Source organism: Rattus norvegicus, chromosome 15 (assembly GCF_021556685.1).
Source record: "Rattus norvegicus strain SHRSP/BbbUtx chromosome 15, alternate assembly SHRSP_T2T, whole genome shotgun sequence".
In the NCBI taxonomy this organism is placed as follows: Eukaryota; Metazoa; Chordata; class Mammalia; order Rodentia; family Muridae; genus Rattus; species Rattus norvegicus.
In genome coordinates, this window is record NC_141548.1 from 32,116,637 (window position 1) to 32,137,706 (window position 21,070).

Consider the following 21,070-nt stretch of genomic DNA (forward strand, 5'->3'; position numbering starts at 1 on the left):
CTTGCTCTCTCGTGACTCGCTGGTCACCTCTAGCATCCTTCAGACACCAGGTCCCCTAGTGCACACGGCTGTCTGAGGGATTGGTACTGCTGTGTGGCCTGAGAGACTTTGGATCGACAGCTGACAAGCAGCTCCAGTTTCTGTCTCTTTGAAACTAAATGCAACTTAATCAGGCTAAAATACATAACACAACACCTCTAATTATCCCAAGGCAGATGTTTACCAAGATTTTCTTTTAAAGTTCCTTTTCTTTTTCTTTCTTTTTTTTTTTATCTTTTATACATGTTACATTCCCAGAAAGCACTGAAAAAAATCCAAAAAAACAAACCAAACAAAAACCCAACCCTTTTCCTTATACACATGCTGCTAAGAAAATACTTTTATACATAGAATTTCAACGAGTGAGACAAAAGGATGTAGGTATGTGTGGCTGTGAGAGAGGCGCTGAGAGACAGGGACCAGACCACCTCGGGCTAGCTTTTCTTCCATTTGTCATCATCTGTAACTGGCATTTTTTGGTATCAACAGGACTGGTTTCATCCTACCCTCAATTGGCTGGAGTTAGGAGTTTCTTAATTTTCAGTGAATGTCACAGGAGTTTAAGATTCAGAGTATGTGGGAACTGAGGATTAAAGCTGACCCTCCCCCTGTCTCCCTTTCTGCACATAACCATTGCTCTAGTGTTGACATGTGGCTGGGGTACTCTGCAAAAGCTGGGCTCTAGGGCAGGCTGATGTGTAACTAACTTAGGAAGCCTGGAGCGACTCCTTGGGTTTAAGGGGAGACATGAAATGTGTGGAAGGTGTAGGAAATTTGGGGGGCTTTTCTTTGCTAAAATAAAGCATCCATTAAACCTATCCTGTGCCACTCGGGCTAGATTTGGGGATTGCCAAAATTACCCACTAGAACTGAGATGGGGGGGCTCCCCCCCAGGACACTGTTCTCCTGTTTTGTCCCCTGGAGAGTATGCTGTGCTTCAGGTATTTCTTCCTACCGCCTCACTAGACCCTTATGCCCTGCCTTGGGCAACACTTCCGGGAGATGCTGATTAATGGAGAGGCTGGGTTGAGCTGGAGGGGATAAGGGCAAGGGTAGAAGTCTAGGAGGAAAAGTAGGTGGGGAACAGGGGGACCCCACAAAGGCAAAGGAGATTCAAGACAATCAGAAATGTGACAGGATCCCCCACCCGGGGTGGTGGTGGTGGTGGGTATCAAGGAGAAGAAAATGGGGCAGGCATAAGGGATTTCAGAAACCAGAAGTGTGGGGAGAAGTGTGCCCTTCTTCCCAAGGCTCTCAGGACACTAGGCTTTTTGACAGCTAAGAATGAGAGGATTATCACCTGTCCTGTTACTTGTTTACCTTAGGGGACAGGGGTTACCTCTACCTTACTAGTACTGAGACCTGGTACAGCAAGGGGAAGGCTGTGTTGCCTCCGGTCCTGCAGCTCACCGGCACCCAATAAGGGCTTAGGGGCATCAGAACTCAGATTGCAAGAAACTCTCAAATGGGGAAGAAGGGCCACAAGCAGTAAAACAAAACAAAAACAAAACAAAAAGAACACTTGTTTGATGAGAGTTTTCTTTTTTTTTCTCTCTCTCTACGTATATTCAAAGTTTATGTTTTTCTTTACTTCATCCTTCTGGTCTCTCCATCTCACGTGTCTGCGCACACTCTCTCTTGCTCTTGTTTATTTGGTGTGGATTTTTTTTTTTTAAGAACTTTGGATTTGCCATTGGTGGGCAATGCTGATCCCCGGAAGCTGGACCGCCCTTGGCAGGGCTAGGGCAAGGGGGCAGGCCCACGGCTGCTGAGAGGACCTCCGTGTTTAAAGCCTTTGAGAAAAAGTTACTGCAGTTTCCAGGGTAGGGGTGAGGGGTGGTAGAGGGCTTCCTGGCAGCGGCTTCCCCGGGAGTCCAGGCTGCAAGGGTCCTACCAGGTGAGGAGAAGGAAAGAAGGGAGGGGCGCGGGGAGGGTGACCAGGGGTGCTTCTCCCCCTGACAGCCTCCAGTTTGGTTAGTTTTATGGGCTCCTTGCCCATCCCAGGCTCCAACCTTAGGAACCAACTGGGTTTTTGGAGTTTGTGAGCGGTCTGTGCTCTGGACAAGGGACAGGAAGAAGGGGGGTGGCAAAGTTGATTTTCCACCCCCCTTTTTTTGCCTTTTTCTTTTCTTTCTTTTGGCGTTTTTCTCAGTCACTATAATAGTATGGAAAAGGTATGTGTTTACAAGGGAAGAGGACTGGGAATTCAATGGGGGAAAAAACAGACAGTTGGGGTGCATCTGCAAGGGGCTGAGAATGAGGGTCAGAGTGTTTGTGGGACGGGGAGGCAGGACTCTGCTGGAGGTGGGGTGTGTGAAGCCCACTGAGGGTGGGAATTGACAGACTCCCATGAGGTGGGCAGAGCTGAAGGTTGGGGTGAGGGAACCCTGAGGCCCTCTCTTGTCCCCATCTTGGTTTATCTGTTTATAAAGCTAGAAGTGTAGAGGTAGTAGTAGTTTGGGGGTTGGGGTCCGTGTGAGGTAATCTTGCTTCCTCTTTGGCAAAAGCCACAGCAGCCGGGACAGCAGTGGCGCTGTTGGTAACGGTGATGGGAGGGCCTCCTGGGGGCGGGGCTGCCTTGCGCCTGTGGGCTGAGGAGCGCAGATGGGAGGCTAGGGCTTCACGCCCACTCAGCAGCACCTCACAGGCCAGGCAGTGGTAGGTGCAGATAGGCACCCGCAATGGGGCGGGCATGGAGCCCCCAGAACCCCGCCCAAAGAAGCAGAAGGATCTCTGGTGGGCAGTAGCTGGAGCCTCGCCGTCAAATGCCATCTTGCACTGGCGGCACAAGTAGCGGTGAGTCACATCCACGGTGGAGATGCCAGCGCTGCCTGTCAGCAGCTCGTCAGCCTCACTACTCTCCCCTTCCCCCGGAGCCGGCAGCTCAGGAGGCTTTGGAGGGGCTGTAGCTGTAGGCTCAGGGGCTTGGGGTGGTTGCTGGAGGAGGGCATTGGGTAGCAGCCCAATGAGGGTCTGAGGTATCACCGGGTTCATGGGAAATAGCCCCTTCTTCATGCCATAAAGCTGTTGGAAGTATGACCCCTGTAACTGAGGGCCAAAGACGGCTGGTGGTGCTGCCCCGCCTGCAGGGGGCAATGGGAAGGGCAGGAATTGGCCCCCCAACAGAGCTGGGACAGTGGCCTTCAATGCTTTCAGGTTCTTGAGGGCGTCAGTGGAAGAGTTGGTAAGCGTTGCAACTGGCTTTCGCTCACCAGAGACTTTGTCTCCTGAGGGCTCAGTAGCTGGGCCAGGGGAAGGGTCAGTAGAACTGTTGGTTTGGTTAGACACAGGTCTCTGAGGTAAGGGGCGGCCTGGACCAGCAGTCTGGACCACTGTGGTAGCAGGCAGGACGGAAGTGGCAAGGCCAAGAAGGCCTGAGGAGGCTGCAGGGCCTAGGAAAACGAAAGCAGTAATGAAGGGTTAATGGTCTCCCGCCTCACAGACCTTTCTGCTCCAGACTACACCTACCACACACTCACCGTGCCCCCGCCCAGTGGCCATACTCTCAAATCTCCTTTTTCCTAGAGCCTGCTGCAAGGCTTGGCGAGAGCCGTGAAGGAAAAGAAGGGCTTACAATTAGAGGAGATGCTCTCGCCAGTCCAACTCCTCCCAGCCACCCCTAACTCACCTGAATTGAAAGAAGCTATGCTTCCAAGTGGTGGCTGGGCTAGAGTTGGGCCAGGCAAGAGGACTGGAGCCAGGCGAGGCAAGGTCGGGGAAGCCCCCAAGGGCACGGAGGCAGGCGTGGTGGCGGGTGGCCCTTTGGGGGCCAGTGGGGTCTCGGGTGCAGGAGCTAAGTCATAGCATTTGCTTTCGCTCTTCAGCTGGGCTCGGACGGCCTCCTTAAGCTTGGCAAGGTGCTGCCGAGAGAAGAGGTGGCCTCGGCAGGAGACATAGAAGTCATACTTGACATCGCAGTAGGGGCAGTCGGTTCGCTGGGCTGCAGAGGGGCCCTCACTGCCACCCCCACTCCCTGCTGGTGCTGTCCCCTGCAGTTTGGCTTTTTTTTCCTTGGCACGGGCATTTTGGAACCAGACCTGGATGACTCTCTTGGGTAGTCCGATTTCCTCCCCGAGCACCTCACACTCCTGCATAGTAGGGGTGCGGTAGGCTTCATAGCAAGCTTTCATGATCTTTAGCTGCAGGCTGCTCATCTGGGTCCTATACCGCCGCTGTCCCATGCCATCGGGAACTCCAGGCCCACTGCCTGGTCCTCCACCATTCCCCCCAGCCCCAGGGGACTCTGGTTCAGCCAGGCTGGAAGCAGATGAATCACTTAGGTCTCCTGCTGATGGACTGCAAGCCTCGCTTTCTGGAGATGCTTTGGATGGTTCTTCTGGACCCTCATCCTCACTGAGTGCAGACGGAGGGAGGGGTGGAGGGGGCTCTGGTGTTGGTGCAGTGACCTCTTTCCCAGGCGCTAGGAATGGCAGAGGCCCAGGAGCGGCAGCAGGGGTGACTGTGGGGTAGGGAAAGGCAGGTGCTTCTCTCTTTGGGGCTTCCTTCCCAGTCTCATCTTCGATCTTGCTCAATAGGAGATTGAATTTGGGGAAGGGTGCTGGGGAGGGCGTGGCAGTGGGCTTGGCTGCTGGACCAGCCACTCCCCCAGGGGTGCTTCGAAACTGACCTTTCCTCTCCCGGGCTCTGGTATTCTGGAACCAGACCTGCACGACTCGTTTTTTGAGCCCCACTTCCTCAGAGATGCAGTCGAGCATCTTCCGTGTGGGGTTGGAGTCCTGCATGTACCAGCGGTACAGGATCTCCAGCTGCTCCGGCAGGATGGTAGTGCGTAGGCGTTTGTCTTTGGGGGGTTCACCCTCTCCTCCGCCCCCTGCTTCACTGCCCGTGGGAGACAGACTGCCGTCATCGTGCTTCCGCTTGAGGGGTGTCCCTGTCACTGATGAGGGGCCCGATACTACAGGGTTTCGCTCCCCAAACACCAGCAAAGGCAGATCTAGGAGCTGTGACGGGGCACTGGGCTGCACCGATGGTAGGAAATGCAGTCGGTGGTGCGTGGTCAGGAGGTCCTGGCTGGGGAAGGAAATGGAACACTGGTCACAGGTGTGTGCTGGGGGTGAGGGAGGCGCCTTCCCTTCAGTCTCTTTGCTTTCTGGCCTTGTTGGCTCTGCTTGGCCTACGTCTTCCGCATTTGCACGTTCTGGTGATCGGTCACCATGTCTTCCTGCAGGTTCCGGGTTCCGTTCCTCCACCTCCTCTTCCTCTACCTCTTCCTCCTCTTCCCCTCTCTCTGCCTCCTCCTCCTCCGCGGGAGGCTGGTCATCAAAGCACTTCTTGAGGTGCCGCACTAACTCAAAAACACAGGCGAAGGTGGCGTGGCAGCGCCTGCAGCCAGAGGCTCCTCCCGTGGCTCCTCCAGCTGTCATGGGCCCACCCTCGCAAGCATTTTTTCGGGCTTTCTGGCGGGCATTCTGGAACCACACCACGACCACACGGCTAGCCAGGCCCAGGAGACTTGCAAGCCGCTCCACCTCTCCGTCCTTGGGGTAGGCACTAGTCTCAAAGAAAGACTGCAGGGCCTGGGTCTGGAACTCTGTAAACTTGGTTCTAGAGAACCGGCGGCCTACAGGGACTACACTCCCTCTAGAGCCTTCCTCTTCCTCTGAGGGCCAGGGTCCTCCTGCCAGGCCTCGCTCCTCAGAAGTGTGGATCCCCCCTACTTCAGGCTCAGGAACCACGAAAGGTGGGCCTAGCTGGGGAGGTGACTCTAGGGACCCATCTGGAGGTTTGGGGGGCTCTACTGGGGGTGGGTACAGGCTATCATAGCTCTTTCGAAACTGAGCAGCATAACGGCTCAGAGCCTCGAAGGGCAGAAAGCGCCGGTGAACATGTTCCTCATGAGTCTTAAGGATAAGCATATTGGAGAAGAGTTTCCCACAGGCCCCGCACGCCAGCTTGTCTCCGCCCCCCAGAGACTCTGGGGGAGGAGGAGTCGGGGGAGGGGGCACTGCCTGCTTCCCTTCATTGTACTGAATTACTAACTCAAAGCCAAAATTTTCTAAAAGGGCTTTGGCTGCTGTGCGAGCGGCTTCATTGGGTGACGAGTGGGGTGGTGAGGAGGGTCCCGCTTCAGTCCCCTCCTCAGCTATGAGGGGCCGTTCCCATTCCTGCTCAGCCAGCTCAGCCTTGGGGGGTGCAGGGAGAGGAGGTGGGTTGGCGGCTGGCAGGGACAGCATGGGCGTAGGGCTAGCCAGTGCCAGCTTGGGCCCCACCTTGAGGTCATGGAGGTAGAAGGGAAGAAGCAGCTGTTGTTGCTGGAGCTTGAGTAGTGATTCTGGAACCAGAGGGAAGGGGGGCAGGACTGGTGGGGTGAAGAGAGGGGCGGGGAATCGGTGCAGGTCCAAGGGAGGGGGTGGTGGGGACAGGAAAGGCAGTCCAGACATGAAGCCACTGGGGTCAGGGCCTTTCTTCTCAGTGCCCACCTCGCCCTCCGTCTCGCCTTCCTTGAGCTCTTCTTGGCTTCGCTCTGGTCCTTCGGTCCTGGCATCAGTCTTGGCCCCCCTTGAGCGAGTCTGATGCAGAACGGATCGCATGTGAATCTCCAAAGTGGAGCTCTGGTTGTAGGACACTCGGCAGACTGTGCACTTAAAGGGCTTGTCTGACGCAGTGGTGGTGGGTGGCGGGATGCCGGCCTCTCCTCGGGCAGGGCATGATGGGTCAATGGCGGCCTTCTTCATCTTATGAAGGTGAGAGACGGAGTTATAATGAACCAGGAGGATGTTCTTCTGGGTGAAGGACTCCTTACACACAGTACACTTATAGGGCCGAGCAGGGTCAAGAAACTTGTCCAGGGCAAAGTTGGTGGTCTTCCGATAGGTTAGATGGCGAGAGTCAGCTGGGCTTGGCTCTGCAGAGCGGGGCTCCCCCATGACTCCCTCTTCCTCTTCAGACATGGTAGGTAGAGGAGTCAATTCTTCAACTTGGGCATCTGGCCGAGGGACTGGAGATGAGGCTGGAGAAGGGGGCTGCTGAGGGCTTTCTGAGGGCTCCATGGGGCCCTCGACTGGTGCCAGGGGAGGCTCAGGAGGAGGAGGAGGATCTGGACTGGCTTCTGGGGCCAGGTTAGAGCTGTCTATAGGAGACAGAGGAACAGAGAACTGTGTTCAAGCTGAGCTCCAACCATTCCATATCCAGAGCCATTGACTTAGCATCAGCTAACTTCAGACCTCTTTATCCTCCTTTCTGCCACTTTGGGAGGTAAGCTGTGCCCTTCCTTACCTGCTACCTGGTCTCTGTTGGGAGTGGGCTCTGGTCCAGGAGCTGGGCGTTCTAGGCCATCCTCCACAGGGTTTAATGTGGGTCCAGGCAGCATTTTGGTTGCAAAGGTCATCTCTACAGTTGTGGCCTATAATGTAGAAAACATCCTAGTGTCTTCATTGTACCTGCTGCCTCCTGTTGCTAGCTAGCCCTGACCCGTTTACTGTGCACCCACATCTGTGCCAAGCTCGCTTCGTCCGGACCCAGCCTCCAGGCTAGACAAACCTCCCAGTGAACTGATGCTTTTCTTTGGATGAGGGACTGGGTAACTAGCTGCCCGCTGCCCCGACCTTCCTTCCTCAGGCTGAATATCTTACCTGAAGGCTACCTGGTTCTGCTATTAAGGACTCTTCAGGGTTAATGGAAGTGAGGGGTCTGTATAGTTGTCTCATCCAGGAGTAAAGGGATTAGGCAACCTCGGTGCTGAGAGTCACCCCACCAATTTTAAAGTCAACTTCAACTCTCTAGAATGTTATTTCCTTCACACACCTACCCCCACACACTGGCCTGGATATTGCTTTCTCTCCCTCCCCTTCTGCGTTGCTCTCACAGGACTTTAAGGCCATTTTTTTCCTCAGCCCACACTCACCACAAGCAGCAGTTTCTCAACACATTCGGGCACCACGTTGTGAAGGTGGCTGAGGTGGAAGTGCAGGGCAGGCCGGCCCACCAGCTGCTCCTGGCAGAGCGGGCACCTGTACTTGGGCTGCACGGCATGCTGGGAGAGTGTATGAACTCTCACCTGGTCACACTCTGGGCTCAGGAAGCTGCAGTAAGGACAGCAGAATACCTGGGGAATACATATGGGTGGAGGAGGAGTCAGGAGAGAGGTGGGGGACCTACTATCTCTGTTAGTAGGATTCAATGCAACACTGTCCCCATATCCAATTTAGGAGACGGAAGTCAGACAGGAAGGCACCTTAACCCACTCAGCCCCCAACTAGCCCTCAAGGCTGGCAATCCCCTTGGCCTAGGACAAAGGTCTAGCCTAGGTTGTTACTTTGACTTCCTTCTTTGTCGGTGTCCCACCCCCATCTCCCTGCCCTGTCCCTTCACTCTGGTTTTTGCCTCTCTTTTGGTGTCTTTCCTTGTGTCTGATACTCTAGTCAATTTTCCAGCTTTCTTGCTGGCCTTACATCAGCCTTGCCCAAGTCTAGCTTTCTTACCCACTGCCTGCCTTTTCTGTGAAATACCTCTTTTCTTCTGTGCATTTTCTGGGCTGAGGTTCCTTATCCTGCCTGTGTCGCTTCTTCAGATGCCTCAGCATCTCCTACAGAAGGTCCTACTTGTCTGCCCCTGAGGCTCACTCATGCCTTCCAGGCTCAGATGCTCACCATTCTCTTCCCCTCACCATTTCTTGTCCTGGAATTTGTTCTGTAGACCAGGCTGGCCTTGAACTTAAGAGATCTGCTGCGTCTGCCTCCTGAGTGCTGGGATTAAGGTAAGCGCCATCCTGCTTCTTATTTACTTCTTAATTATTATTATTTACTTCTTTTTTTTTATTTAGAGAATACTTTATTAGTTTTTGTAATCAAACCCACGTAGATAAGACCTTACATATTTAATACAGTGTGTTACCCCTGTACAAATGGAAAAAATTTAAGCTCAACATTTCTAGACCAATATGGCTGTTAATTTCTGTACAGTGCCAACTCAACACAGTAAACGGGGATACTTTTTTCCAAAGTTGACAGCACAGCTAAAGTTTCCAAAAATTCAAATTATATATCTGTATATATTATTTACTTCTTAATTATTATTATTTACTTCTTAATATAAGCAAATGCCACTCAAGTGACCCTGGTAAACTCTGGTCTGTCCCTCAGCACAGTCTGGCCTAGACTTCCAGATAGGCAGGAGGCAAAAGAGGCCTGCTACCACATGAACTGACTAGTGGGCATTTTCTCTGCTGCCTCAGACCAAGCTTCTCTCTCAAGCCTGCTTTGTCTCCTGTGGCCCTGCGCTTTCCCAGGCCTGCATATTGGAGCAGGGGATCCAAGCATTCATATTACCTCAGAACACACACCTGTAACAGAAAGGCTGTGGGGAACAGGAGTTGGGAGGAAGAGAAACTCAGGACAGAGGCATCTCTGCATGCTGCACTGAAGTCTGGGAAGCCCGGGATGACAGGCATCTCCTCAGGAGCAACGCTTTTAGAGGCCATAAGGCTAAGCTGTTCCTGGGTGTCCTCAAGTTCAAGTCCTGGGGCTTACTTGTCAGTCAGTTACTTGCTTGGTGCCTCTACTCTAAAGAAGGGGGTGCCAGGATAGTGCCCTCCAGACTTATGGCTCCTTTGAGGAAGGAGCAGCCTCCTAGCGGCCCAGGAAACCACTCTTTGACTTTGCTCTGCTTTTCTCATTCCTCCACTCTTCCCTCCCTCCTCTCCTGGCACCGACCACCAGTCTTTCCTACTGTTAATACGATTTCTCCCTTGACTTTTCCTCAAGTCCCTGCCGTCCCTTCCTGTCACTCCTGTGTTCAGGCAGCTCTCTCCCATCCCTGCTGAGCACATAGAGCTGGCCTTGTCCAGCATTTCTCGTGTGATATTCTGAACTAAATCAGCCACAAGCATGACAAAAGCCTCTAGAGCAGGGGTTCTCAACCTTCCCCATGCTGTGACCCTTTACTGCAGCTGCTCATGTCGTGGTGACTCCCCCGTCCCCAACCATAACATTATTTTCGTTGCTACTTCCTAACTGTAACTGTGCTACTGTGATATGTTGTGACATAAATACCTGTGTTTTCTGGTGGTCTTAGGCGACCCCTGTGAAAGGGTTGTTCAGCCCCCAGAGGGGTCGTGACCCACAGGTTGAGAACTACCCCTTTAGAGTAAGAGATTTCAGTAAAGCCAGTCCCCCACCTTCATCATCCCAGTCACCCCAGTTCTGACCGTGATCTGGTTGGCACTGTCTCTGGGAGGGCCAGTTCTGTCCTCTGTCACTTCGGAAGCTGAGGATGAGAGGAGAGGAGGTTGAGGACTTCTTAGTCCCCCTTTCCTGCATGGCCACTCTGCTAGCAGAGAGCTCTCAGGGTAGGAAGCAGGAGAAACTCAGCAGCCAGGTGAGGTCTGGCAGGGGTCACTGCTGGGTTAGCCAGGGCTGGGTTTTTAAAGCAGGCAGGGATGCTGGGGCGGATGTCACTTGTTCTCCCTTCCCCCCACCCCTTGGTCAGTTTTGCTCCTTCTGGGCAGGAGGCCTTTTGGGGTGCCTGGGTTTCTGAAAGGCCCCACCCACATGCCAGTATGCACAGTGAGTGGGGGAGGGCATCGGGGAGCAGCTCACCCCGTTGTTCTGTCCTGTTCTGGGCATCTTTCTCAGAGGTGGGTGGCTGAGCTAAGGGGGTGTCAGGAGCCTTCCCTGTGTGGGATGGAGAGAGAGAGGAGAGTCAGCGTGACATGGCAAAACATGGGAGAAGGAAGGAGGGAAGAGGGCAGAGGAAACAGGACAAGCAGCCAGTGGTGGAGGAATGGATGTGTGAGTCCGGAGGCGGGAAAGGATGGAAAGCCACCAGCGGACGCACACAGGGTAAAAGTGCAAAGTGGGAGAAGCCTAGCACCCCATCCCTAGGAACATGCCCCACGACAGGACTGGTCTGAGCTTGGCCTCCTGGCCTGACTGACCCTGGGAAAGGGAGGCCCCACAAGTGTAGTGGGAGAGGCACTGTCGAACGAAGCGGCAGCTGTGGTGAACAGGCGATGGGCAAGGAGATTACCACTCAAGTAAGAATTGACAGATGTGTAGGAATTTATTTTCGGTGGCAGCCTAATTAAAGTGTTAAAAGTTCCTTAACTCCATTCAGCCTTGCGCCAGGATCGTTAGCTATTGATCTGGGCCCCTCCAGCACTTAACTCCAGCCAGCGTATTGGCAATTCAATTAGCACCAGTCAATGCTTGCTGTTCCTGGTTCCTGCTGCCCTGCCCTTGCCCTCGCCCTCGCCCACCGCTGGCCTCTCCAAAGCCCAGATGCCCGTGCCCACCTCTGACAGCCCCTTCCAGGCTCTTCTCCTGCACCCTCAGGATCAATGGCGCATGCCCGGCTGTTCCCGGCCTCTGCTGGTATAGCCTCTGCTGCCTAAGGGGGGTCTCTAAGCCCAGCCTTGAGGCTGAAGACCTCCTAGGAGACAGGAAGAGGCTGGGAAACTCGTCGGGGCCTCTTCTCATCCCTGTTGCCTTTGGATCGCGCCCACAGCTCCCATCGCCTTCCGACAAGTCTGACCTAGCATGGGTTCTGTTTTCTGCCTGTTACCTTGTACAGCCAATAGAGCTGGGACACTAGTTCACTCATTTCCTCCTGCCCTTTACTCAGCAAAATCTCTGTTATTCTCTCCCGCTTGCCTCCTCCCTGCCTCCTCCTTGGGAAACCTTCCTGTCCCTGAAGCCCCCATCCTGCCTCCTCACTCTTCCGCGCCTTCCTACTTGCTGTCTCTGCCTCGGTTCGGGCGCCCGTTTCTACCTCCTAGGTTACTTTGCGGTTATCCCCTTGCATCTGCTGCCTCCCGTCCACCCTTACTCTCCCGTTCCCTCTTCCTCACCAGGAGTCTGAAGCCGCCCACGGCTGAAGCTCAGAATACTCTGGAGAGCTGAGAGTCCTTCTTCGGCTGCTGGGCCGCTCTGTAGCAGCTGCAGACGCCTCTGGGCCTGGGCATCGCGGTGGGCGGGCATGCGTAGATGTTGCAGCACAGCTAGGCGGGAGGGCGTGTCCCAGGCACACAGCAGGCAGTGGTAAAGCCCCGGCTCTGGTCCTGCCTCTGCTCCTTCCATTTCCAGCAGAAACTAGAACCATGGAAGAGGCCAGCTCAGGTGCAGAAGGTACACGGTCAGATCTCTGGGGACTGTCCCTCCTCGCCTGAACTCTTTCATTCCTGGGTGACTTCCCTCGACTCTTCTATGGCCTCCCATATACCATGGCTTATTCTCTCAATTTCCTTTTTCTCCCATCAATCCTGGGATCCCCAGTGTGTGACTGGAATCCGCTCCTGTCCTGGATACTATGATGGGCTGGACTGCTATGGACTCATCCCTATAGCATTCATGCCAGAACAGCTGAATAAACTGTTTCTCCTCCTCGGAGCCCACTGTCCTTTGGTCTTTCTCCAGGTCTGCCCAAGGCTGTTACTCTGGTACACACGCTGGCCCTCACCACGCGTTCCTCTAATTTTCTATGCTGTACCTTCCACCCTACCCTGCTCCTCCTCCCTCTCCCGCCCGCCCCCTCTTGCCTGAACTTCACCTTATAGATCTGGCTGTTTTCTTCGTGGGCTGAACCCCGGGCGTGCAGCTGCATCTTCTCCTTGCTGTTGGACTCAAAGTCACAGATGTTGCAGCGCAGGTGAAGCGGGGAGACAGAGCCGCCGTATGAAGTCCCATCCCCCAGGGACAGTGGTGAGGGGCTGCCCATGGCTCCGCCCCCCTCCCGGAGGTGGGCTGCTAGCTGGTATTTCTGAGTATGTTTGTCAGTCTTGAGGTGGAGCTGGAAGTTGGCCTTGAGCTGGGTGCCATAGCAGCAGAGCTTGCACCGGTGGGTGTCACCAGCTACCTCCTTCCATTCAGCTTCCGGGAGGGTCCGGCCAATGCTGCAATGGTACAGCAGCAGTTCCAGGCTGTCTGTGCTGAAGGCCTGGCACACCAGGCAGCGGAACACCTTCAGGGGTGGGCTGTCATCTGGGGATGGTGAAGTGGACAGGCCATCCGACGAGGAGCCCAGGAGTTGACTTGGTGGCAGATGGGTCTCAGGGGAGAGGCTGCCGGGGGCTGGGGGGGCAGATTAGGAAGAAATGAGTGAGGTACTTAATTAGAATAAGCTATGTTGACCTAAGTGGGGTGTTGGCCTTTGGATGAAGGCAGGGACTACAATTTGACTTGAGTAGGGAACAGCTGGAGACTGCTGAGGACTTACCGGCTGTGGGGAACTTTCGGGCAGGCGCTCCAAGGTGGTGGAAACCATTGAGAAGTAGCTGAGCTTCAAGGGGCTTGTCTGGCCTCAGCCCGGGCCCAGGCATGGATGTCTGAGGCTGTCCTAGGGCCTGGGGCCCAAAGTACTGGAAGAGTTCAGGAGGGTTGGTGGGGGCAGCCCCTGGTGGGGGAGGAGGACCTGGTCCCACCAGCCCCGGGGGCAGGCCGAGTGGCAGCCCCTGGTGCAACATCAGGACGTTCTGCATGTGCTTCTCAGAGGTCATGTGGATGCGCAGGTTTCGGGAGATGTTGGTTTCGTAGCTGCACACTTTGCATTGCCAGGATGATTTGGTCTTGGGCTCTTTCTCCCCTATGGAGGGGGGTGGGAGGGATGCCTCTGGGGGACTTGCCTGCCCACCAGGCCCTGCCTGGAAGCCCTGCAGGTTGGCCAGGTGCTTGTCCGACTGCATGTGGATGCTAAGGTTGCCTTTGGTGGTAGTTGAGTAGTTGCAGACATCGCAGCGGTAGGGCTTGTAGCCACAGTTGTAGCTCTCTCCACGAGCGAGGCGGGGGTGGGCGCCCCCGGCGCTACAGTAGCTGCAGTGGCTGTTGCTCTCGGGGTGTTTCTCCCGCATGTGCACATCCAGGGTCTGCTGGTACTTGTAGTGCCAGTTGCACTTGGGACACTTGAGAGTCTTGCAGGAATTGCGTGAGTGTAGCAGGGACATGTGGCTGGACAGGCTGAGGCCCTGGAAGGCTGCAGGGGCTGGAGTGTAGTCATCAGTCAGGCGACAGGACTGAGGTGGGTCACTGGTGTCTTCAGGAGAGCCTGCTGGAGCTGGGAGCACGGCCACCTCCTTAGAGGTGGGTGAGCTTTGGTTGAGCGGGAGGCAGAGCCCTCCGTCCTCTTCCTGCCCCTCAGGGAACCAGTCTGGCCCTGCCTCGCCTCTTGATACTGGCGATTCTTTGGCTTGGGTTGGGCTGGGGTCCCAGGTGGCTAGGGCTGTGGGTGGGGATGGTGGGCTGAGGGCCATAACCTCTTCACCGGGGAGAACAAGGGCCTGGACGTCTGCCTCTGGGGGGCCGTCCTCAGCCTGGGCTCCATTTGTCTTCACAGTCACTGTGCTGGTGTCAGGTACCTCAGGAGAAGGGTGAGTAAGAAGTTTTGGTTCCAGAAAGCTTAGGAAGGCCATGCCGCCATCATGACCCTCCTGAAGTACAGCTGGGCTGCCCAGCAGGCCTTGGTGGTGGGCAGGGGTCAGCTTCACTCCATGAGAAAGTGTGTGACCTATAAAGGCCTGGAGCCTGCCGAAACCCAGGCGGCATAGAAGGCAGATCCAGAACATTGCCCTGTGGTCTCCCCGTCGGCTCCCCATGGGGCCATCTTTGGGATCTTCGGTTGGGTTTGGAACCAGCTGGTAGCTCCAGAAGGATCCATCCCTTCCCTCACAGGCAGCCAGAGATGGCGCTGAGGTATCATGGGACAAAATTTGGTCAGAAGAGCTAAAGCCTTGGACTGGGTCAAAGCCATGTTGGATGTGAAGGGTGGTAAGGTGTGAGGAGGGGAAGTGGGCAAGGAGGGGCAGGCTGGGCTCTTCCTTGACGCTTGCCTCATCCCAGGGGAAGCCCTTTGGTAACAAGAGTTCACTGCCACCTGACAGGGACAGGTTGGCCAGAAGGTAGGCCTGACCTCCAGCTGAAAATAGTAAGTGGTTGCTTAGGTCCAAAGGAAGGATTCCTTTCTCCTCCTTCGACACCCCAAGGTCCTTTGGTGGGATGGGACCACAGCCAGGCTCGTGTCGGGGCTCTCCAATCTCCTTTGGTGGAGCAAGGTCTCTGCCTGACTCCAGATGCTCTCCCCCTGGTTCTGAGGACCTTATGCTTTCAGCGGTGGAGGGGGCATCAGGGGGATCTTTGGTGACAGGATCAGAGGTGCTGGAGGAGGAGGTCTCTGGAGATGGTGATGGAACATGGTGCCCAGGGGAAGGAATGGTACCAGAGGAAGAGACTGAGCTAAGGGTAGCCATGGTAGACGGAGGACTGCTGAGGGTTCATTTCAGCGTGACAGCCAGTACCCTGCAGGGAAGCATGGGAGAGCAGTGCCATAAGATCTCAGAGTCCCCAGCAAGGCTGAATGTCTGGGCTCTTTAGCCCTACTATGCTCTCTGAGCACCAGCTTCAGGTGCCCTCGTGTCGACTTGAAGCTTTACTTAGTGTGTCTAAAATCAGAACTCACTACTGCTTCCTGAACCAGCTCTCCTCCATCTCGAGATCTCAAGTCTGGGGCCACCCACCCTTCTGCCCATATCTGTGCTCCGCAGCGTTCCACAGCAAGCTGCAGGACGCATCAGACCGTACACCTCACGGAAGCACCCTGGCCCAAGCTGCCCACATCCTTTTGAGCTAATGTGCCAGATGGAATTCTCATCTCTGTCTCTGCCTTCTCCATCTAACAGGCAGAACGACCACTTCATTTTTAACTAGGAAAAATGCCAAATCCTTGGAAGGAGACCCTCTATCTGCCGCCCCATTGTCGGCAGCAGTCAGCGCATGCGCAGTCTCGTCTGCATGAGTGTCCTCACCAACTGCTTTACTTTTCACAGTGCTTCAATTTTGGGTTAGAGTTTTTCTTTTTTAAGACAGGCTCTCAGGTAACCCGGCCTAACCTTGAACTCCTGACTCCTTTACTTCCACATCTGTTGGGATTACAGGTGTGCAACGCCACACCCAACCCAGTTCATGAAATTCTAGGGACTGGACCTAAGGCTCTGAGCCACCTAGCTCTGTCCTTACCTCTCCCTCATGGTTGTCGTAAAGCAATTACGTGTGTGTGTATGTGTGTGTGTGTGTGTGTATGTGTGTGTGCATGCCATGGCACACATGTGGAGACCAGAAAACAACCCGTGGGGGGGTCAGTCCTCTCCTTTTACTATGTGGGTCCGGGGATGAAGCTTAGGTTGTCAGGCTCGGCAGCAAGGCCTTTAGTACTGCGCCATCTTGTCAGCCCTCATAATTGTCTTTAAAGAATGGAAACCATATTACATTCTACTTAAAAACCCATCAGTGGTTTCTCATCACACACAATAAAATGGAGACTCCTGTTCCTGGTCTGTAAAGGCCTACCTGCCACAAAGTCTACCTTTTGTCTTCAAGCTGTCTTGTTTTAACCCATCGGCCAGCTATCCAGCCTTCCCGTCTCTGTCGTTCTCCCTACCATACCCGTTCCCTCTTTTTTTTGGTTCTTCCTGTCTCTCAAACAAGCTGATTCCATTCCTTGGTCCTTGTCCTTGGTCGGCCAGGGAATCCTTGACATTCACACCATCCTCCAGACAGACTGCCCACCTAGACTTTTCACCGTCTAGTGAAAGACTTTTCCTGACTCTTTGTCCCTTCTAGAGGGTTAGTTCCGTGAGTGCCTGTCTGCTTTCCATCTCTTTACGATTACACAGACAGTCCAGTTCACATAGCCCAGGCTAGCCTTCAGTCCAACTAGTTGAGAATAACCTTGAATCCTCTTGCCTCTACTGTCCAAGTGCTGGCATGACAGGGGCGTGCCACATCCTAATACCTGCCTCTACTGCTAATAAGCATCTTCCAAATGAATGAATCCTGGGAAAAGATCCCTAGGTCCAGCCCCAAGTCAGTCCTTCTGCTTTTCTTGGCACAAATCTTCCTCCAGTGTTTTCCAGATCCAGACTGTTTGGGACATGCCAAGGTCGAGGAATTCTCCTTGGCTAGTTGGGAGGCAGTAGCTCCTTTGCAGCCCTCTCTACTCTTCACATCGAAGGTACAAATATTAGTAGTTAAGTCCTAGCAATAATGGTACTAGCAGCTGTTAAAGTATTCATAGCATGGCCTTGTCACCAGCTAAAGACATATCAGAGCCTCACCACATCACCCAGCATTCTCAAGGGTTAAATGAGCTACCGATAGTAACTGGGCTCCAAAATGGGGGAACAGCTTAGCACACAGAACGATTAGCGCCTAGCGTGCACAGAGTCCTCACAGAGTCCTCGGCTCAGTTCCCAACTCTGCATCAACTGGGGGTGGGGGATAGGTTCACGCTTATAATTCCAGTCCTCTGGCAGCAGAGGCAGGAGGATCAGAAGTCCTGCCTACATAGCAAGTTCAAGTCTAGCCTAGGATATGTGAGACCCTGGAGAGATAGAGGGGGTGGGAGGTAGGGGGGGAGGGGTTGGGGCGGGGGATGGGGAGGGAGGTTTGTGTGTGGGAGGAACTGTCAAGCCTTCCACAAAACTATCAGTTCTGGGGCTGGGGATTTAGCTCAGTGGTAGAGCCCTTACCTAGGAAGCGCAAGGCCCTGGGTTCGGTCCCCAGCTCCGAAAAAAAGAACCAAAAAAAAAAAAAAAAAAACCAACCAAACAAACAAACAAACAAAACCCAAAAAAACCTATCAGTTCCCCAAGTATCCATCTACCTCCTCTCTCACAACAGATCTCTAATGATCAACTGTCTAATGTTCGGGCCACACTGCTTCAGAGAAAGGGCGAGGGGAGGGCCTCTTTCTCCTTGCACCACCTTTAACCCTCATCTCCAGATTCCCAGATTTGATATGGGTCCTTGGTCCATGTGCCTCGTTGCCTTTCAGACTATTCCCACTTCCTGCCCCTGGGAACCCACCTAGGCCTGAGTCAGAACCTTCAAGGAATTCTTGAGGGGTGGGATTAGTATGCTAATGAGATGCAAAGAAGTACCTGGTAAAAGGGTTGAAGAGAGAAATTAAAGTGCAGAAACAGGAGGAGGCTGTGGGTGGAGTGCCTCCTGGGCACTGAGACTCCCAGTTACTTAGTTAGTAGAAGCCCTGACATTGTTGGAGAAAGGCACTCCTTCGGAGGATCCTTGGTGGGACAGAGGATGCTAAGTTTGTTGGTTTGTGAGGGTTCAGTCATTTCCACAGGCTGGGCTCCACTTGATAGGAAGAGCTGAGGGTTGACATGGTGGGCCCTTTAACTCACCTGCCTTGGAGAGTGAGAAGAGCCCCGCTTACAAGTATTCAGCTCCCTCGTGGCTCTCCACTCACAGCGCTACATCACGGCTCAGAGGCTGCCTGACAGGACCAGACCCTGGAGTAACCCCCAGATCCCCCGTCTCTCTGAAGCTTAATTTTCCCAACTAGAAAAGGACCACTGATTGCTAAGTGGAAACCAAAGGGGCTCAGCTTTTGGCCAGCTTGTGGGCAAGACCCGCAACACTGCCCGGTAGGTCAGCTGGTGGCTGTTTAAAATTGCAAATCTCTTCCCTTCCTCCCAGCCTACCCCTCCTCTTCAGGAAAAAATTTCAATTGCAAATTTATCTCTGCCTCCTCATCCCCCCCTACCTAAGTCCGAGGTCCCTTTCTCCAGTGTTTCTCCCACCACTCACTATTGAGGGGACTTTTGTGGTCAGGGTGCTCCCCACACTTCCACTCCCCCACTTCTGTCCCCTCTCTAAATCTCCAGGTCCCTTTTTGTTTTGTTTTGCCCTCTAGCTTTGGACTGTTGACTGTTGAAGCCTCTAAAAGTCAGGCCCTTCTACCTGCTACCCCTAGTCAAGATTCTCAGTCATCCAGTCCCATGGCCATTTCTTCCTGTGGTTCCCAGCATTTCTTAAGAGCGGCTCTCAGGTGGGCCTGGTCTCACAGGAGGGTAAGCAGAAGGCAACTGCCACAGACCCTGCCACTACAGCTCAGAAGGAAGGGAGGGAAGGCGGCTGGTGTTCTGGAGGTGGGGGACAGTAAAGGAAAGGGCTGAGCCTTCGCCTAGCAGAGGGGCTGCCGAGCAGGCAGTGGCAGCCGTGTGATTAGAGCGGAGATTGATGTGAAGGGGCGCCACAGACGGCAGAGAGAGTCAATAAAACGAGAGGATCGCATTAGAGGCGACAGGGAGTGCTTTAAATTACAAGGCTGCTGCCACCACGGGGGATGGAAGGAGCCTAGGGAGGGTGGAGAGTTCTGAGGGTGTAGTCGCCCTGAAAGATGGATCGACAGCTCTAAGGCGGCCCTCAGTCTTGGGAGCTCCCTGTGGCTCTTCTATTCCCCTGTCCCTTTCCAGCTCCTCCACAGGGTGAGGTGGAGAGGGAGAGATAAGGCAAGGCTGTGGAGAAACATGCTTTTCATTCCAGGAACTGTCTCCTTTCCCCTTCCGCCTGGTTCTCCTATCTGTCTGTTACTCAGAAAGGGAAGCACGGGAGAGCTTTCAAAGCACAGCAGGAATTGCTGTCCTCCAAGTACAAAGTGGTCATAATTACTGACCTGAAGAGGAAGGCATATATATGCATATACACATATGTATACACACATGCACACACACACATGTATGTGTAATATATATCAGGAGACAGAAACAGAAAGGCTTGGATTGAGGTTTGGCGTACAAGCAGAATATCTTTAAGGCAGGCTTTGAGGCCCCGCAGGATGGGAAACTGGCAGACGACTAGAGAAGTACTAGAGCCGGGGGTGGGAGGGTCGGGGGAGACAGAGCATGGAAATGGAGTTAGAGGCTCCACAGAATTTGAGGCCACCGTGGCCCAGGGGGTTTCCCTCCAAGCCCCACCTGGGTTGGATTAGGAGGAAAAGAAACACCACTGCTCCCTGCTGGTCACAGAGAGAACATCACCAAGTTCCAGTTCTCTGAAAAGCTTAAACAAAACCTGCTCCTCTCCATTTCCTTAGCCCAGTGAAGGAGGAAAAGTTTTGTGGCAACAGTGCTGGTACCAAGACACTCCCAGCCCTGGGCTTTACATCTTCAAGAGTGAGAGCACGGGCCTTATAAGACCCACGGAGTGAGAGCACGGGCCTTATAAGTCCCACGGAGTGAGAGCACGGGCTTGGTCTTAGCAGGAGCTAAGATCCACGCAGACCAAGCCCGTGCTGGCTCCAGCACTCACAGGCCGTCAACCTCACCAAGTTTCCTCACGTCATGAAACCTGGGAGTCATGGTATGAGGGCCACAAAGGCAACATACAGAGTACATGGCCTGGGTATCAGCGAGGGCTGTGCTGTACCCTCTGTCTTGGCCATCTTCTCTTGGGGCAGAACAGTGTCCGATAGGAGGCTGGTATCCCTCCTGCTCCGACTCTCAATGGGGGCAGAATAGGTGGGCAGGATTCACACCCAGTCCTCCCACAGTTCACTCGTTTGCTTGGCCTCCCTCTTGCTCCCTGTCTTTCTCTCTGAGATAGCATCTTGCTCTGAAGCCGAGGCTGGCAGTGCCTGCCTCAGCTTCCCAAGTGGGATGATAGGCATGGGTGGCCCCTAGGAGGTTCGCAGAGCTCAAGTCTTACGTGGCCTTTGTTTGTTTTTATGGTGCTGAGATTAAACTTTGGGCCTTGCATATGCTAGGTGAGGGCTTTACCTCAGAGATCCACATCTAGCTCTTGGCTGCTGGGTCTGGAGATACTCATAATCTCAGAGCAAAAGAGGATGCTTCCCTAAGTCACACTCAGGCTAGGTGAAGCAGCTAAAACTGAGGCCCAAACTATTATGGCCTCTCCCTGCACTTACTTTTTAATGGATTCCTTTACTTTTGTGGTTGTAGGGACTGAACCTAAGGCCTCATGAGACAGTTGCTCTCCCACTGAGCTACATGGGCAGACCTTTCATTTTAAAGATTTATTTTTATTATGTAGGTGGTGTGGTGTGTGTGTGTGTGTGTGTGTGTATGTGTGTGTGTGTGCAGATACTGATGAAGGTCAAAGGTATCTGATCCCCTTTGGATCTGGAGTTACAGGCAGTTGCGAACCATCAGACATGGGTGCTGGGAACTGGGTCCTCTATAAGAGAGCCATAAGCTGAGCCATCTCTCCCTGCCCCCTTTTTTCACCCAGACATGGTCTCATCACGTAGCCGTGGTAAGTCTAAAAGTCTC

At 53.9% G+C, this 21,070-nt stretch overlaps 1 protein-coding gene across 3 annotated transcripts in view; it reads right to left on the minus strand.

Annotated features, from left to right (window-relative positions):
* Nucleotides 1-1,561: 1,561 nt before the first annotated feature.
* Zfhx2 (zinc finger homeobox 2) overlaps nucleotides 1,562-21,070 on the minus strand; it is a 32,048-nt gene continuing 12,539 nt past the window's right edge. Inside the window, exons 2-10 of one of the 3 annotated variants that reach the window (NM_001098803.1) lie at nucleotides 13,210-15,281; nucleotides 12,544-13,064; nucleotides 11,846-12,086; nucleotides 10,596-10,670; nucleotides 10,205-10,263; nucleotides 7,904-8,104; nucleotides 7,276-7,402; nucleotides 3,668-7,129; nucleotides 1,562-3,431 (exon numbers count right to left, since the gene is read on the minus strand). In NM_001098803.1, the coding sequence (NP_001092273.1) occupies nucleotides 2,464-3,431; nucleotides 3,668-7,129; nucleotides 7,276-7,402; nucleotides 7,904-8,104; nucleotides 10,205-10,263; nucleotides 10,596-10,670; nucleotides 11,846-12,086; nucleotides 12,544-13,064; nucleotides 13,210-15,232 (7,677 nt within the window). In that variant the 5' untranslated portion in view covers nucleotides 15,233-15,281 and the 3' untranslated portion in view covers nucleotides 1,562-2,463. Of the gene's footprint in view, nucleotides 3,432-3,667; nucleotides 7,130-7,275; nucleotides 7,403-7,903; nucleotides 8,105-10,174; nucleotides 10,264-10,595; nucleotides 10,671-11,845; nucleotides 12,087-12,543; nucleotides 13,065-13,209; nucleotides 15,282-21,070 lie in introns of all 3 variants that reach the window. The other 2 variants (XM_087585643.1, XM_087585642.1) reach the window with 2 other exon arrangements.